General features: G+C 45.0%; 1 protein-coding gene across 4 annotated transcripts in view; it reads left to right on the top strand.

The window, feature by feature from the left end:
* The window catches only part of Aff3 (AF4/FMR2 family member 3), a 463,220-nt gene that overhangs the window by 383,935 nt on the left and 60,756 nt on the right, over nt 1-18,529 (top strand). For 3 of the 4 annotated variants that reach the window (XM_026785525.1, XM_013351073.2, XM_026785526.1), the window contains one exon: nt 2,283-2,323. In XM_026785525.1, the coding sequence (XP_026641326.1) occupies nt 2,283-2,323 (41 nt within the window). The remainder of the gene's footprint in view (nt 1-2,282; nt 2,324-18,529) is intronic. The other variant, XM_026785524.1, reaches the window with a different exon arrangement.

Genomic DNA, 18,529 nt, shown 5'->3' with positions numbered 1-18,529 from the left:
TAAATTAAGGCAGGGTGCAAAAACGGAAGGATTTGGTTTTGTTTAGGAGAGTAGGCTCAAAAATTTCTCAGTAATCACTCCTTGCTTAGGTAAAGTCATATACCTGTTTTCTAAGAGTGATTTTAAATGTTGAATGCATTCTCGTTGCCTTTCTTAATGGATGGTGATTGTCCTCTGTAGCGTAGTTCATAATGAAAAATACTTCCAATGAGAAGTACAGTCAAATATCAAGCATTTTAAAAATAAGTAAAGAGTACTTTGAGCAGTTGTGCCGAGTCCCGCAGTGTTGACTGTACGGTGACATTCAGCTCACTGACAGACTGGAAGAATGATAAAAGACATTAATGGATGGTGAGTGCCCAGTCTCTAAGCCGGCATCCTGTGGGTTTGCTAAAAAGAAAGCCACCCTTGTCCCAGACTTCCCACACACCTTAGGATAGAACCCGCCAACATAATCCTGCAAGGTCATTAGCAGGGGCCACTCTATGGCATGCACCTCAGGCGTGCACAGCCATTTCTTGGTTCTGTTTGTCTCCCTTTGCTCTCTAAATCCTTTTCCAACCAGCTACTCATCAACATTTGCTGCACCCTGTCCTGGAAGTCAGCAGGAAGACTCTTTGGAGGCAGGCAAGGAAGAAAAGAGTCAATTAGCTTTAAGTTAAGACTGGATCTTTAGTCCCATCCCTCATGGTTGATAGGGTACACACATGTGTGCAGGTGCTCCTACATGTGAAGGTCAAAGGTCACTCACTGTCAGGTGTCTTCTTCAGTCACTATCCATGTTTTTTGTTGTTGTTCCTTAATGTTGGAATTTACTGGGTAACCAGAAATTTACAAAGTACAGCAGTCTCGTTGGCCGCAATTTGCTCCTAATTTTGCTTGATAGGTGCCCATTGGCAATCTCAAGTTTCTCCATTCCGGTCTCGGTGACTAACATCAACTCTCAGACCACACATTATACCTCACACTAATGTAAAAATACACCACCACAAAGTGGCTCAGAAAAGGCTTAAAGAGGCTGCAGAGTTGAGAGAAGCTGTCCTCAAGTCAGAACCAAGGGTGAGTCTGTAGGGAGCCCAGGATAAGCCTCATTAACCACAGGCAGCCACAGAGCCTGCTTAAGCACAGAGGTGTCAAATGCAGGTCTTGATGGCAGCCCATCAGCTTGAGGGTCAGTTTGAAGTGGGCTGAGTGACACCAGCAGGAAGACTGTGTTTGAGACCAGACTGGTTACAGGACAACAGTGGCTAGTCAGCCTACTCGCTCCATTTCAGTCTTGGAGGGCTTCTTTCTTTACTTTTGCAGGGTCTCTCACTGACCCTGGAGCTCGTTGGTTGGGCTAAACTAGTGATTGAGATGCGCATGTGTGCGTGTTTTCACAAGGATGCTAGGGATCCAAACGCTAATGCTTTTGCTTGTACAGCAGGCACTCTACCAAACAAGCCAGCTCCCCGGGTCACTAAAAGCTCTTTAGAAAACAAACAAACAAAACTGTTGTCACAACATCATGACGGTGCCTAAAAGTAACAATGATCTCATAATACTGTGTTCTTGCCCAGACAGCCATCCACTTTCCAAATATGGAGACCTTTAGTAAATGTAAAAGAACACAACACAACAAAATACAAAACCAGTCAAAAATGAAAAGAAGCTAAGCATGCCCACAATATGCTTACAACATCAGCAGAAATGAGTGGATCCAGGGAACTTGACGACCAACCAGCCTTTCTGAACTGGAGAAAATGGAGAGCTTCAGGTTCCCTGAGAGACAGTGAGTCAGGGGAACAAGACAAAGAGCATTAGAGGAAAATACCAGTGTCCTCCTCTGGACTCTGCCCACACATCCGTAGGTGTGCTCACATATGCACATCAGCGGACACACAACACAGAGGCACACATGCCAACACTGATTTACACCTCCGCTGGTAAAAAGTTATTTTCTTTTCTTACAGGAAATGAGGATAAAGCAATGGAAAACTAATTTCAGGGGGTAGGGAAAAAAATCACTTCAGGTCTTCGCCGTGTTTCCCGAGACTGCCCCCACATAGCCAGGGAAGAGTACTTAGCACCTCCCCCACTTCCGCCTCTTATGGGCAAGTGTGCCTTGGTGCAGGATAACCCAGAACCTTCCTTTCGTGACACAGCAGGGCTTTCTACTACTGTGTTGCTAACAGTTACTTGACAAAAATGTGTGTGGGACACAGGCTTTTTCTGAGATTGTTGATTGAGCGCATAATTTAAAAGTCAGAATATTAAATAAACATCTCCGTCCTTTCTTCCAGCAGGCAGCCCAGAGAACAGCTCTCCGCGCTCTATCTGACAGGTACATTTTGTCATTTTTATGAACTATAAATTGCTTTATGAAACATTGAGCCCTATTTATTGTGGCATATAATTCATAATCGGATTTTGTCCCTAAAGAATCTGTGGACTGGGATGTTAAACATTCTGCGTGCCTGGATTTGCCATGCGTGCATGGGGTTTATTACTGCAGAAATCGTCTTGTTGTATTTCACATAAAGTACGAAGAATCCCTTGTTGTGCCGTGAAACAAGAGACCAGAAACTTAGGGGGAAAGGCCTGAGTGGTGCAGTAAATTCTGAACTTTGGAGTTGGTTGAGAGCCAAGCTCATTTTTCAGCAGTAAGTACTTCATTTATTTTGAGGTGTTTTCTTCACTCTTTCCATATCTTTTCACCCAGAGGACTCTGCCTTTTGATAAGATTTCCTCTTGAGTTGTATGCCTATAAGCCAGCCACTCGTGGTCTCCCACCTGACTTCTTGGTCTCGACTTGTTTCTCCTGCCTTGTGTTACTCAACTGGAATTTGCACCCTGCTTTTTCTGAAAGGAGAGTGCCAAATGGAGAAATACAGATTCGCTGTCTAGAACAGACGAAGGTGTGTGTGGGTGTGGGGGGGGAGGTGGTGATGCGTCTCAGTTGACTGACACACACCTCAGTAGTATTGGCCAGGCAGCCTTTGCCCCACCCTTCCTTCGACTTCTTTCTCTCAGAATGCGTGGTTACTGGCTAAACCAGATCAGCCCGGCACTCCTCCCAGGTACAGCTCCTCGCTTAGGTGAATTATCTGGAGCACATGGGTGAAAAGCATTTCCTCTGAGGAGGCCCGAACCTAAGTTTGTTTCTTTTGGCTAAAGAACCTTTACCCAGTGACAGCCACCTGAGTGTGCCTGCTCTAAGAGCAGCTGCCGCGTGATACAGAGCCGCTGTTGGGAAGCCCACAAACGCACGACTTCTGGGCCTTTTGATCAGAGAGATCAAACTCAGAGAGAAAAACCCCGGATCCAAACTCACTGTGTGGCATAATCAGACTCTCCCTACACACATTTCTCTTTTCGTTTTTATCTTCTCTTTGGAAATGAGAATCTTTGACTCAAATGCTTTGAACAGCAAGGGACGCTTAGATTCATACAATGACCTTTACTAATACCTGTAATATTTCCTTTTGGGAGGTACCATAAAAAGCTTGTGATATTATATCATATCAGTGTTTCTAGAACACTGTTGATACACTACAAACCACTGATTTACCCCCTTTGGATGGATGAAGTTTCTAATATAAAAATATATACTTGATAAAACTATGTATATATACAATGAGAAGCGTCATGACAACCTTTGTTAGAATGAACCAAACCGTCTTTTAAGAAAATAGGCATTCCCTTTAAAGTCGTACAGGGTGCATCAGAAACTAGTTGAGACATTCAAAGGTTTCTCCTCAAATGCCTTAGCCCTGGGAAGCCAGTGTGGCTAGATCTTAATGAGGAACCCTTTGACCTCTTTCTTATTTTCTCACCAAATCCCCTGTCAAGCTAGTGACCTCCCAGAAGGAGGGGTCCCCATTGTCACTGTTCCCCTGTTCCCCAGTATAGTAGGGATATTCCCCTATTCAATCCAGAAGCTTTTTACTCAGAATTAGAGTAACTAGCCTCACCTCCAGGTGATGGCTTGGGTTAGCACACTGCTCTGGTGATGCAATTGTGAAAAGCTCCTGTCTCCATATTTCTTGACATTCAGAGCCACTTGAGAGTCTTGTTACAAGCCTGTAGGCCTGTCTAGCCTTTTGATGTTGTGACACAACATTATGACAAAACTTGTGTTCAGAAACCAAATAACTGAGTTACAATTTTAAAATGTTTTAAGTGAGCTTAGAAGTTTATGCTGGGTTTCGTTGCTAGCCATCCTTAGGCACACACAGCTCATGAGCTTAGGAGTCTGTGCTGGTTGTGTTGGTAGCCGTCCCTAGGCACACACAGCTCATGGCTGCGGGTTGGTCACCCCTTTAAGGTATGTGTAAGTGAAGATAAGGGTGCTGTGGGCAAACTGAGATCTTGTGGTTGGTTTGTTTAGCTCATCAATAAGTTTGTCCCTTCCTCCTCTGAAACACATTGTGTCTTCTGGGGCTTACATGAGAGCATTTGAAATCATCTGGAGAATGTTCACTGTGTTGCCCTGGCTTGCCTCAATCTTGCTGTGTAGACTAGGCTGGCCTTGAAGTCATAGGGATCCATTTGCCTCTGCCTCCTGAGGTGTGTGCCACCATATGCAGCTTTTATAATTATGTTCCAGGCCAACCAGGACTACATAGCAAGGCCCTGGTTTGTTTGTTTGTTTGTTTTTAAGAAAAAAATAAATTATAAAACTCTTCTTCAAAATTGGGACTTAAAAATACCTACTGAATTCTTTGGATTCATTATTTTCTAGTTTTTTGAAAATTAGAGAATAGTAACTGGGCACATGGCAGCTGCCTTTTCCTATCATATTACTTAACATTTTGAATAAACCAAACCAATATTTTTAGAAAAAAAATCATTGTGCATTGGATCCACATTATTGTATGAAAAAAATGAATGAAATTTATGCCTTGGCAATGCTAAAGCATGCATGCATGGGCAGCCTGTACTTGTCCATATTGGGTTTCATGGTCTAAGTTGCTAAGTTGATGAGGACAACTGACCAGGTCTCTTCCTCAAGAGGGCACCAGATCTCATTACAGATGGTTGTGAGCCACCATGTGGTTGCTGAGAATTGAACTCGGGACCTTTGGAAAAGCAGGCAGTGCTCTTAACCACTGAGCCATCTTTCCAGACTTGCTTGATATTCTGTCAGATTTTGAATGGAATGCATCACCCCAGATCATGACCTACTCACAGTAGCTTCTTAGAGCATGGAATAGTCTATTAATTACTGGTTGCTGTGACAACCTATCTGAAAAAGCATCTTAAAGAAGGAAGGGTTTATTTGAGCTCATAGTTACTTAGCATCATGGGAAGAAAGCCATCATGGCAGGCTCTTGGGACAGCCAGTCAATAGTGTCCCCAGCAGTGATAACATTCACTTTCTCCTTTTTCTTTGGTTTGGGATTGCAGCCTGTGAAAGTGAGCTGCCCTCAGTTGAGGTGGGTCTTCACACCTCTGTTAACCTGCTTTTGGCCTTCCCTCAAGGCATGCCTAGAAACTTGTCTCCTAAGTAATTCTATTTCCTGTCGAGTTGACAGTGCAAATCATCACAGTCTGTCCTACACCGAATTATAGAGACCCTTCTGACGTTCTAAACTATATTTGGTTTTAGCCTGTTATCACTTCTTTCTATAAAATTCCATAACAGTTACACAGCATTTCCGTTTTTATCCAAATGACAAAGCCCTTTTCAGGCCTAGCCTGTTTTCTAAGTTCTTTGATTCTAGAATTGGGAAGAAATGCCCAGTTGGCTCCAACCATGCTTCCTTGAACTCCTTACTCTTCTTTAGAGACTCCACTCCCAAAACATTGTCTAACCATCTGCCCATGGTACAGTGATGTTTACCAAGGGTGACATTGTGGTCCTGATGAAAAAGCAAGGTTTTTCTGACCAGGTTGTTGGGAAGATCTTTATTTGCATTGTAAGGTCAGCTGGAAGAAAGCCCTCCAATGCTTTGACACCTGGTTCAACAAGGCCTACTATAGGGAAAGGAAAGGAACGAGTTTCCCATTCCCTTCCTAAGATAGAGTGGGGTTCTCATGCCTCTTGGGTACTAATGATTGTGATAGTATCCAAGGACTTACAAAGGTTCTCCTTTCCAATTTCAAAAATTACCTGGTTTGTCTTCTAAAGCCACATCCTACCCACTAAAGAGGCACAAGTCCAATATTTAATCATATAGACTAAACTTCTTAAATGAAGTTTATCTTTTTTAACTGTACATTTTAAATTATACATATTCATAGGCATGATATGTTGATACATATGTTGATATGAGCACTTTGTGTAATATTTTACTTAAATTAAAAACATCTTGGAGCTGGGTAGATATCTAAGTAGTTATGAGAAGTAGCAGCTTTGATTTCCAGCACCTCCATCATGGCTCACAACCCTCTATAACCCCAGATCTAGGGGACCCAAGAGGCATGCACCTGGTACACATATATGCATGCAGGCAAGACATTCATACACATAAAAGTAAAATAAAATTTTAAAAAATTTACAGCATCTATCTCCTCAGACATCATTTCTTTGTTGAAAATATTCATATGCCTTTACTATAGCTTTTCTCAAATGATTTTTTACATTTTGTGTTTGTGCACACATGTCCATGCCAGCATGCTTGTGTGTGGAATCGGCCCTCTCCTTCCACCTTGGTCTCAGAGATCAAACTCGGGCCATCAGGCTTAGTGACTTTACCCACGGAGCCATCTCTTTAGGCCTCTTCTAACTTTTCCAAATGCACGCAGTCCGTTATCATTATCTGCAGTCAATCTACTGTGCCCTGGTGTGCTGGAGCTTAAAACCCAGGCCAGCTGCTCGAAAGTTTGGGGCGTCTCATAATCAATAAACAGTCTTGGAACATTAAAGATATAATACATCCATTGCCTAACTTTAGAAAACCCACATCAGATATCGTCCCTAGCAATGGACTTTGTTTGTAGTTCAGTCCAGATAGTCACAGCAGAGTACACCAGGCAGTGTGAGAAACTGGACCGCAGCCCAGTTTACCCAGACCTCGCCCCGAGACAACAGCATGTGTTGTAGGAGAATGGACTGGTCTGGGTTTTGTTCTTCTCTATACCTGAGTGTAGGTTTTTGTTTTATGTTTTTGAGAAGAATGAGGCCCACTGGTGTCCTCAAATGATGAAAACAAGAGGTAAACCAGGGCAGGAAGAGGTGGCAAAATTCTTGAGGATATAAATAAGCCAATTAGTAGATATTAGTTTGCACGGGTGTTCTATCCTTATCATCTCAAGTGCCTTTTCTTCTTGTGGGTTGTTACCCTTGTTGGGTATGAGGACAGATGAAGGAAAGAGGGACAGATGGACACTTGGTTTGTGTATAAAGGTGCAGAGTCCACACTGCAAAAGCTACCACATTATCCGTAACCTGGAGAATATGCAAAGGGCTGTTAGAAAGGAAAGATGTGTATGCCGCGTATGAAGAGCCTTGGGTATGATTAACTTCTCTCTGGAAGTAGTAAATAGCAGACAACTCTGATCAGAAGAGAGATTCGTGTGATTTATCAATCCGAGCGACTGTTCATTTGCAGAGAAGCTGGAGGTCAATCTGGAAGTCTGTGGCCAGAGGAGCACGAGGAAATTGCCGGGACTAAGAAGTTAATCATACCCTGAGACTGTTTCCATCTGTCTTGGGGCGACAGAGCCTCTGCACGGAGAGCAGGCATGCTTTATAGCAGCAGATCAGGAATTAATATTTTCTGTGGAACCTCGGGCATCATTTGCAGCAACTTGGGTTTTATAAAAATGGGGCATAATTTTGTATGAATAAATCACGCTCTGTTAGAAATGTGAGGGGCTGAGGAAAAAAAATTTGCTTGTCTCCAAAAAAAAAAAAAAATAGAAGAGGAAGGATCAAGAAAGCCAACCTCCATGCAGCCGTTGAAGCAATGGCACTTGGAGGGCAGGGATGGCCATGTGCTTAAATTGCGCATATAATCATTTTCTAAAATGCCAGTGTGCAGCTCCAGCCATGGCTACATTTTTATAGCTTTGGAGACACATCACCAGGCTATAACCTGTCTGCCCATCTGGCAGATTCTCAGATCCAAGATCCATTTATATTGAAATCCAAACAACTGCCATGGATTTATTCATTTATTCCACCATCCGCACTGAGCGCATGCAGCATGCTCGGTGGGGTGCAGTGCCCGGCCTGAAGTGCATTAGTTGAGAAGGGCTTCTGCTCGGGGCTTTGGCAGCCAGAGGCCGGCCAGGTGTTGGGTTTATGAAAAGAGAGGCTCCTGTGCTCGCTGCTTTCCAGTTTTCCCTTTCTCAGATAAATTTCGTGCATGGAGCCCTATTTTCCGTGGGGAAGTCTAGAAAGAAATGGAGTAAATGATGAATAGCCTACAATTTCGGGAACTTCACCTCCACCTAGAGAGTGGAATGTGAAATGACCTGTGTCCAGAAACACGTCCCTGTTTGGAGGGACTGGCTGGCAGGCGCTTCTTCTCCAGACTCTTCTTGTGGGGGGAGGGGGGCTAGTCACAGGGGCAGCTTCAGCTGAAGTAAGGGAATTTAGTGCGTTGGAGAGGACCGCCAGCTCCCAAGGGTGCTCCGGGTTCTGTTCTGTCCAATGGGAGAGGAGAACAGCAGCGAGTGTGTACTACTAATCGGTCCCTTCTTTTAGAAGCATTTTACATGTATTTATTTATGTATCATGGGTGACACTCGTGCTATATGGGTTCTGTGTCTGTGAGAGGGCAATTTGAGGAAGTCCATGCTCTCCTTCCCCCTTGTAAATCCTGAGGAATAAACTCAGGCTCAGTGGCAAGGACCTTCACCTGCTGAGCTATCTCACTGGCCCAATTGATAGCTAAGCATCACAAAGAGATGGGGCACTTTTAAGGAAGTTTTAAACTCACAGCTCCGACTATCAACTGTCTCTGTGGGACGCAAGGGATTCCTAGTCATGAAGATTTGGGATAGCGTGCACCTCACACGTTTTCAAAGAGCATTGCATGTAGAAGCTCTGTCCCATTTACTGTATCATTTTATAGTCTTCAGAACAGTCCTGAGAGGTGTGTGAAACCCTGAAAACAAAACCAAATTTTTAAAACAGTGAATGTAAACTCAACCACGCGCAGGTGGTATGACAGAAGCAAGTGGCCCTGCTGTGATTAGAACTCAGGTGCAACCAGTGCAGTTTTGCCATCCTCCACACAGCAACAAAACAACAAAGCAAGCTTTGAAATGTCAGGGACCTCTGCTATAGGCATAGCCACCTCTTGCATCCGTGTGTTATTTCTGCCTTAGTCATCTCTTTATCCCTAGAGTATTACCTGGCAACCAGGGGAGAAATTATTGGATGGATAAATGAATGCATAAATGAACAAATGATTGAGTGAATGAATGAATGTGGTTATATTCTGGTGTCTGAAGACACCAGATTCTGCTGTCTGTGGCTCCCACTCCCCAGGTGCTTAGAACGTGGCAAAGAAAGTAGAGTTGTGTGTATACGGTATGCATAGTGTTCTCTTGGAACAGTTGTGTGTCAGCATGCTAAGGGCATCATTGATACTATTCATTTAATCCTCACCATAGCCCGCTCAGCAAGGAAGAAAGGATTCAACATTAGGGCTATAAAGAGACGCTGTTGTCAATAGGATTCCATTTCGCTTCATATTCTAAACTGCTTTCCCTAAAATCCTCCTGCATCTGGGTTTCTATTAATAGACTCAGGCAACTTTCTTCCGCATCTCAGAGCACCAGAACAATCGGTCTGACCCCAGAGTCGATGCCTTTAGCCACTTCAGTAAGCAGACCGCCTGCCCCCGTCAAGCCTTGAGGAAATCGGTGACCTAGACAGGGCATGTGATGTAGCGGAGTCTTTTCAGAGCACAGAAAGGGGAACTGAGGGACATTTTAAGTGTGACACGAAGGAAAATTATATTAATGGCTATGGACGGGAGTGGAGTGGAGCAGAGCATGAGGAAGCATCAGCTTGGACAGTGTTGGGCTGCAGGGTGGCCAGAGAGCACAGTGTTGGGTGGGGGTGGAACCAGGTCCACACAGCAATCCCAGCAGCTCCTCAGAATGGGAGCCCCATCTTAAAGAGTGGGTATCGCTCTGTGTGAACCGTCATGTAATCCTGACCAACCGCATGCCTTTTTATTTACTTATTTTTGTTTGTTTGTGTTTGTGTGTGAGTACGGGCATGCACAAGCACACACAAGGTGTGTGAATGGCCGTCACAGTGAGCCGGTTCCGGGGTTGAACTCTAAAAGTGTGTTCACTTGCTGAGCCAACTCCGCAGCCCCCGCATGCCTCTTAAAACCAAACAGTCCAAGAGTGTGCATCCTGGCGCAGCCATCCCTGACCTCTCTCCTCTTTGGTAGACATCACAGAACAAAGCAAGTAGGACAGTGAGAATTGGATAAAGCAGTCAACATCTGGGTCTAAACTTTTCCAGTTACAATAAGCAGGGCAAGGACCATGGCCTCCCTCTAGGTTTGTGGACAGACGACACGCACTAATAGAGAACGGCTGCTTTGTCCCTCTTCCTGCAGGGAGATAACCCCACCGCCACAGCATTCGTGAACACCTGTCATCCCGGTACCAGGGGATGCTCTTTGGCTCAAGTCCTCCTAGAGGCTTAGCACCCAGAAGAGAAGACAGGTCTATTGGGAAGCCATAACCAGCCTTAACAGCTTGTCTGTCCATCTGAGGAAAGCTGGTATCAGCAAGTCTTCACAAACAGCCCTGGCTAGTTCTCACCCACTCTGTGTAACATGTTCTAGCCTGTTCTCCCCTAGGGCCCTAGATGAGGTCCACGCATATCTCTGATGGACTGGCCACAACTGTGTCTCTAACATCATCTTCATTCATGTAGAAGACTCCTCTGGATCAATTTCTGACACTCTTCCTGATAACTGCTCAAGAACTGGCCTGGTTTTCTCACTGTAAAACAAATAATCCTTATTATTTCAAAATCAAACCACTGTTCTCAGGTAGAGCACTGTGTGGGGCCAAGAACAGAGCGATATGTGCTAAGTCTCTCTGGTCCTTAACAGGGCCCTGCGATATCCATCGGCACTCACAAGCAGAGACCCTTCGCTTTGCTCCCCCCTCCCGCTCCTATAGGGCCACCACATAATTGTCCCTCACAGCCCTTGGGTGGCCGTTAGCCCAGTCAACTGCATTAACACGACATTAACAAGGGGGGCACCCACGGGCTAGAGGATCTAAAGCTCAGCTTTAACACACGCCCCCCAGTACTAATTTCCACAATAAAACTAAATGGCTCCAGAGAAGCCATTGAGTCCTATCAGGTAAATAATACACAGTTTAAAAGGTCCCAAACATGTATTTCACGCAACAGAAGAGGGTCCGGGAAGAAGTTACAGGCTTTTGAGTAAATAAATAACGAGTTGTATAAAGCCACTAATTGCCCTTTAAAATGGTTTAGTGGGTTTGAGAGTGCTTGAGGATTAATACAGACTTGTCACCTGATGTCTGGCCAGGGAGGAGTTAGCCCCAGGGTCCTCTGGGTGAAAGTGCTTTAACCATTAGTTAATGCCCAAAATTGCCATGAGCCCCAGCTCATGGGTGACATAAGTTGAAGCGTACATAGAGGAACTTCGACTCCTTTGTAAAGAATAATAGGGGTGATGTCTGTGGCAACATGCATTTGCTTAGTACCAGTGATGTGTATGAGGAAAATGGTTAAAATATGTGATAGGTATTTGCACAGTAATATATACATACATACATACATACATACATACATATATGAAAATGCTCTATTTTGCTCTATAAATTTTTCATATATATATATGAAAGTGAATAGGTCTGCAGATACAGGCTAAGATCCCTAATCCAAAATCTTAGATCCAAAATGCTCCAAAATCCAAGATTTTTGGAGCACCAACTTAACACCCCAAGTGGAAGATTCCCTGCTATGAAACCTTGCTTCATGTATAGTGTTACCTAAAACACCATCTCAAATTGCCTTCAGAATGTCTGTATAAGGGATATATGAAACAATTGACTTTACAAGTAGACTTGGGTCCCAGTGCTAAGATATCTCCCTCCCCACCCCAACTCTGTCTCTGTCTCCATCTCTCTCTCTTTCTCTCTCTCTCTCTTACACACACACACACACACACACACACACACACACACACACATCACACTGAATCATCTGAAGAAGAATTGAAGTCTGAAAGCATTCTAATGTTGGAAATTTGGGAAGTGCCAAGGCGGCCTCTCCTACACAGCAGGAAATCAGTGTCCTCACGTGGCTTTGAGGTCCTGGGTTCCCACTGAAGCACTCTTTACTCGGATAGCATTAGAGGTGACCCTGGCCTTCTTGAGTGGGACGAAGCAGAGGCTAATTCACTGCTTGTCCTGCTCCTCCAGTTACAGTGACTGCTGAGGAGCACAGCTGATTGGCACCTTGTTCACCCTGTGTTCTGTAAACCCTCAGAAGGGCCAGAAGGAGCCAGGTCCTCACGCTTCAGTGATGGGACAATTGAACAGGCTGCCCTTGGCTCATTTCACCCATTATCACCCCACACTGTGTTCCCTCGCTGCTGAATGCATCCTCTCAGGCTTTTGATAAAGTCCCCAGAGGCAAGACATTTCAACCACAGGCTTTTTTTTTCTTTTTTCTTTTTTTTTTTTGCTTAGTCTTTGTCGCTTGGTCCACAAGTCCTGTGCCTTTGAACACCTTTATAGCTGTCCTTTCTACACCAAGAGTAGTGGATGTTCTATGTGTCTCATGTTTATGGCTCATTTAATTTTACTTAAATTTACATAAAATGGTCGTCTTAGGGTTTGTATTGCTGCAAAGCGACAACACGTAAAGAAAACATTTGATTGAGGGTAGCTGGCTTACAGTTTCAGAGGTTTAGTCCATTATCATCGTGGCGGGGATCATGGGAGCGTGCAGGCAGACATAGCCGAGAGTTCTACAGCTTGCAGACAACAGGAAGTTGACTGACCGTCACACTGAGAGAAGCTTGAGGGAAAGACCTCAAAGCCTGCCTCACAATGACAAGGCCACATCTCTTAATTGTGCCACTCCCTTTGGGGGAGCATTTTATTTCAAACCACCACAATGGTCCATGTGGCATTTCAGCACAAGAGCCAAGGGAAAAAAAGCTATTGTATAACAAATATATTTTTCCTGTCATGGCTATGTATTAAAAAATAGAACTTTATAACTACATATTTATGAGAGAGACACTCCCCTATACCTTGTTGCCAACTGCTTTGATTATAGACCACTGCCCTGCAGGAACTGTGTTACTGTGTGGTAAATGTGGTAGTTGCTGGCCAGTTGTTTCAGAATGTTTAAACCGACCACCGGTGAAGATATGACATATAGTTGTCACCTGCTTTGAACTTCAGCATATGTAGCTGTCATTCTCAGTGCCCCCAGTGTGATCAGTTGAGCAGAACCCAAAGGGGATCCCAGGGTAAGAAACTGGGATTTTGGGGGGGGGGGGAACTGTGTGAGTATGGAGGCCGGGGAACAACCTCAGGAGCTGTCTACCTCACGTTTTGAGGCAAACGTCTCTTACTGGCCTAGCGTTCTCCTGTTTGTCCAGGCTGGCTGGCCAGAGACCCTAGATGATTTCTCCTTTCACCTGGGTTCACGAGGTCCTTATGTTTGCCAACTAAGCTGTCTTCCCCAGCTCACCAATAGTCTGTTTGACAAGAGCAGCTTTAAAAGCACTGTGTCTTTAGCGCACATGTGATTCTGAACACTGCTGTCCCTGTCAGTGCCCCAGGAAGCCAGTGAGAGGAACATTCAGAACCCGTGTGGTAAGCTATGTCATAGGCTGGGGTTATTGTTTCGTGTTTTGTTCAAAACTCAAACTACTTAGTTGTTTAAAATGGGAATTTGTTTAAATCATTGCAGCAGTTCCTTTTTGGTTTGAAATCTCCCAAGTCCATGGAATCCTCGTTCTCTGGCTTTCTGAGCCTAACAGGCAGGACCTCCATCTCCATAACCGCCCTTCCCTCTCAGAACTGTCCTTTAGCCAAGCGTCTCTCTGAACTTGGGATCACACAGCCAGTTAGACCTTACTGCCCAGCCAACTGGAAACTACAGTCTCGGGGCCTGCCCCTCTCGAGAAGTCCTCCCCTCCCAGTGACCTGCTCCTTTCATTCCTTCACAGAGGCAGCCTCGGGCTGGTGCTGGCTACTTGCACTGGCTAGCTGGCCTCCGATGACTGTGATCTGGAGCCACTAAACTTCCCTGCTGCCAGGAAAGGTTAATGTGCTCCCGCTGGCTGGAGCAGCCTGACCTTTCTCTCTCTGTTCAACTCCCTGCCCTGTGCTGGTTCCTAGGCCAGTGTCTGGCAGCCACACCACATCCTCCTCTGACAGGCAACATACAGTGTCCATCTCTGCTCACCCTGGGCAACACTAAAACCCTGCAAAGTACATCCTGGTGTTGAGGATCTACCAAATCCCAAGTGGATTTCTCAGCCTTGTCCCCTTCGCCATTGTGATTGTCTGGTTTCCTTTTGTATGGTTTTCTGATTATTATTCCTCTCATCCTGAGAGATGGGATCTAGTGTGACTGCTCGCTGTAGTCAGTTCAGCTAAAATGTTGAAACAAGCTCGTGGAGACCAAAGTCACGGCCCCTCTTGTATATTACAGGCCAGGTTGGCCTGCCTGCTGGCCGTGGTATAGCAAATCAAATAGGGCTTTCTGAAAACCTGCCCAGGCTGAGAGTCGGAGGCCCTGCCGCTTCCCATGCAGCTCTCCTTGGCTAGGTGCGCTTTCTTCACAGCCAGTGAGTCAGTGAGCCACTTGAGGTCACAGCTCTTCATCTTACAGTGGAGACACTCACCCTATTCAGCTTGCCTAATCCCAGAGCTCAAGAAAGCCAAGGCAAGTAACAGTAGACACTACATGAGCGTGGCAAATTGAAGTGTTAGTTACCCAAGAGGGTATCAGAAAGAGGGCCAGGCTTTCTGTGAGTCACTGTAACCGAGTTACCTACTGCAATTGTAAAAGGATGAACGTCCCTCAGTGTGGTAGGAAGACGAACACAAAGGAAGCTGTTAATGCATCCTCTCTTGGAAAGGTACATGGTCTTCTGGGTGTTGGGTTCTCTCTCCTCCTGGCATCGCATGCTGGCTTGCTGTCTCAAGCTCTGTGCTGATATCTCTGTCACTATCCCATATCATCCCCAGACAACCTTCTTCTCTGGGTGTTACTATCCTCATCTTGCATATGGGAAACTAAAGTTTCAAACTGTTGAATCACTTGCCACCCAAAGTTAATGAACACAGTAAGGTGTGGTACCCACTGGAGCCAAGGTTTGAAGGGGCCTGATGTTTTTCTCTTGGCTTAGTAGCTACGCACGAATATACTGATATTTTAATGATTGCCTATGGTCCCACAAGACCCACAGTCACTACCTGCTGGACTCTCAGGCCGCAACCTGGTGGGACTTCCAGTCCTGGGCCCCAGCTCTGCCACAGCCGCAATATGTAGGTTTAAATTAATTCTCTATTGCTGTTTTTATCAATAAGACTCGAGAGTCAAAGGCTGGGGTGAAAGCCTGCTAACTCAGAGAGGCTAAGTAGCAACTAGCTGACCTTGCTTTTTGATCAGAGACACTGGAAGAGACAGGTCTCTTCCTTCATCTCAGAACCAAAAAAAGAAATGCCAAACTCAGGTCCCCACCCTTTCCTTCCTGTGTGTCTTCTCTATCCAAACTGCTGGCTTCTCTATGACAAATTCCAGTCAGCCAGTTGCTGACTCCACCCCAGGATTCAAGGTTTAACTTTATTGTCAAATCTCCAGAATGTAAGAGTGTGTTCAAAATATCCCACAACAAGGGCAATGTGTCCTTGGACGGGGAAGACCTGCCACGGTTGCCTGGGGCCTCCTTCCCTCTCCACCCTACTCAGTTCCTGAAAACAGCACGCACTTCAGCTCTCCTTGAGTCTTACACAGCGTGCACAAGAGGGCTACACCCAGGGCCAGGACTGCTCAGCTCTCCTCCCCAGAAGATGGACTTAGATGGAGGCTTGTGTTGTACAACGTGCCTCACCTAGCTCGTTCCACCCAAGCAAGCAGGTCCAGGAATTTCAGCATCTTTCCATGCTCTGTTCTTAAAATAGGAGATGACAAAGCATTTGAAAAGTGCATTGGTTGGGCTTAGAGCGAGTGGTTCTCAGCCTTTCTAATGCTGCAACCCTTGAATGAAGTTCCTCGTGTTGTAGTGAACCCCAGCTGTAAAATTTTCGTTGCTACTTCATAACTATAATTTTGTCACTGTTGTGAATTGTAATGTAAACAAACGTCTTTGTAGGTAGCTCACAGGTTGAGAACCACTTGCTTAGACAGATTGAGGTGAGACGGAAAGAAGAGAAAGTCAATGTTGTCTCCTAAGATTTCTGTTCCTAGGGAGATTTTTCCCCTTCCAACTGGCTGGAGATCTTGTATCTATTCACTAGCACTTCAAAATGAAAGAAAGATTGTATTCAAATATACAGCAGGTTTTCAAAATGTACACCCACCCATATATCATTGCTTTGGAGACCAATCATCAGCTGTGCCGACTTTCTTGCCCTAGCAAAATGCTGGTGCTAAAAAGCAAAATCAAGCACCCTGTTCCTTCTCTCCTCTTAATCCCTTACCTCCAACCTGGGACCACTGTAACAGTGATTGATAAGGTTCAAAGGAGCAGCAGTAGTAAACATTGTCATGTAAAAGAAATTACTAATACGGCTATTCTCATCCAGAATTATTTTTATCACACACAGCTCCAATTTAAAGTCTAGTCTCCACTGTGAATTCTTTAATCTCCCAACTGTTGCCATCTTGGTTACCTGGAGGCTGTCCAGCACATTCTCCTTACCTTTACTTTTCTGCCAGCAGTAGTCAAGCAGATCAGTAGCTGGCAGGTTACAAACAACACCTGGGTCCCTCAGAAGACTTGTGTGTGACCCACAAAGCTCAGTACCCTTGCCTTCTGTGGCCCGGTCCCAGTGGATCAGAAACTGTAGTAGCACAAGTGAGCCCATATACCCAAATTTATGACTCTACCCTTCTATTAGTACAGACAAGGTTTTCTTTACTAGGTTGACAAAGTTGTAGAGAAATCAGAACCCTTGTGCAGTATTTGTGGCCTTCTCAGTGGCACAGCTGCTAAAGTATGATAGCACCTCAGATTTTAATAAATCTCTCTTCCAGTATTTTGGCTCACATCTTGAGGGAACAATGAAGACTGTCTACTAAACTCTTCATGACTATGACAGGCTCCTGCAGGTGGCCTTCCGTTTTCTGGCACCATTGTAGGGTTTCGCTGGCAATCCACCTTCCTGTGCTACCCTTCCCTGTCTGTGTGAGCTTCTCAGTGACTCCCCGTCATACTTCAGCAGGCTTTTAACTTCGCCTGGTGAGGACGATGCTCATAAAGATCTTCTCCTGGGGATAGAAGAGTAGCGTCCTAAAGGGAGTGGGTGGTGAAGCCTGGAACAGACAGTTCACTAGAGAATCGGGCATGCAAGGCTGTCTGAGTGCTTCTGTGCCTCCACACTCTACAAATTCTTCCACTACAGCTCTCATGCATCGGCTCTTAGAATTAGGGGGTGAGAGCTTTTGGGAGGTAATTCGATTTAAATAAGGTCATGTGCTCCCATGATGCAACTAGAAAATATGCACAGGGAAGAAGTTTATTTTTTTAATAAATCTTTTATTTATATATTTATTTGTTTATTATGTATACAGTGTTCTGTCTGTGTGTATGTCTGCAGGCCAGAAATGGGCACCAGACCTTATTACAGGTGGTTGTGAGCCACCATGTGGTTGCCAGGAATTGAACTCAGGACCTTTGGAAGAGCAGACAATGCTCTTAACCACTGAGCCATCTCTCCAGCTCAGGGAGGAAGTTTAGTAAGCACACAGTGAGATGGCTGTAGGCATGCCAGAAAGAGTTCTCACCAACAAACATGTGTATTAGCACCTTGATCTTGGACTCCCCAGCTTTCAGAATGTCAAGAAGTGAGTATCTTACTTAAGCACTCAGGCTTACAACAGTCTGAACAGACAAAGACACTACCCTAGACACTGTTTCATTTCTTAGCATGTGGAGCAACAACATCGTTGTGGTGTTTTCACACACAGCCAGCTCAGCAGTAGAGCCCTCAACTATACACTGCATTTCTAAAGGCCAGCTGTGTCTAGTGCAATAGGAGGTGTGGCCTAGGTGTGTAGTAAAGCACTCGTGCCTAGATGTGCAAGGCCTGCATTCAGTGCTCAGCATACAGATAAATATATATGGTCTACAGAAGAGGGCTTGCTTTCCAAAAGAATTTCCCACCATTTTGTGGACTATGAGTAAAAGATCACAGGAAGTATGAGTGTGGAAGGCAGAGGCTAGAAAGCGGGACAGTTTTCTTTCCAATAAAATACTACAATTTACATTCCAACATCATTGCTAATAGGATAGCATCCTCCATTGTCTTTCTGTCCACATGCCACAGAGCGTGCCAGTTGTAGCGCTCTGCAGACCCCTCAGTAACAGCATTCTGTACACCTGGGCTGGGCCAC

The sequence above is a fragment of the Microtus ochrogaster genome, linkage group LG2 (genome assembly GCF_000317375.1).
Source record: "Microtus ochrogaster isolate Prairie Vole_2 linkage group LG2, MicOch1.0, whole genome shotgun sequence".
Lineage (NCBI taxonomy): Eukaryota > Metazoa > Chordata > Mammalia > Rodentia > Cricetidae > Microtus > Microtus ochrogaster.
Note: the sequence above shows the minus strand (reverse complement) of the source record. Positions and strands in the feature narration are given on the sequence as shown.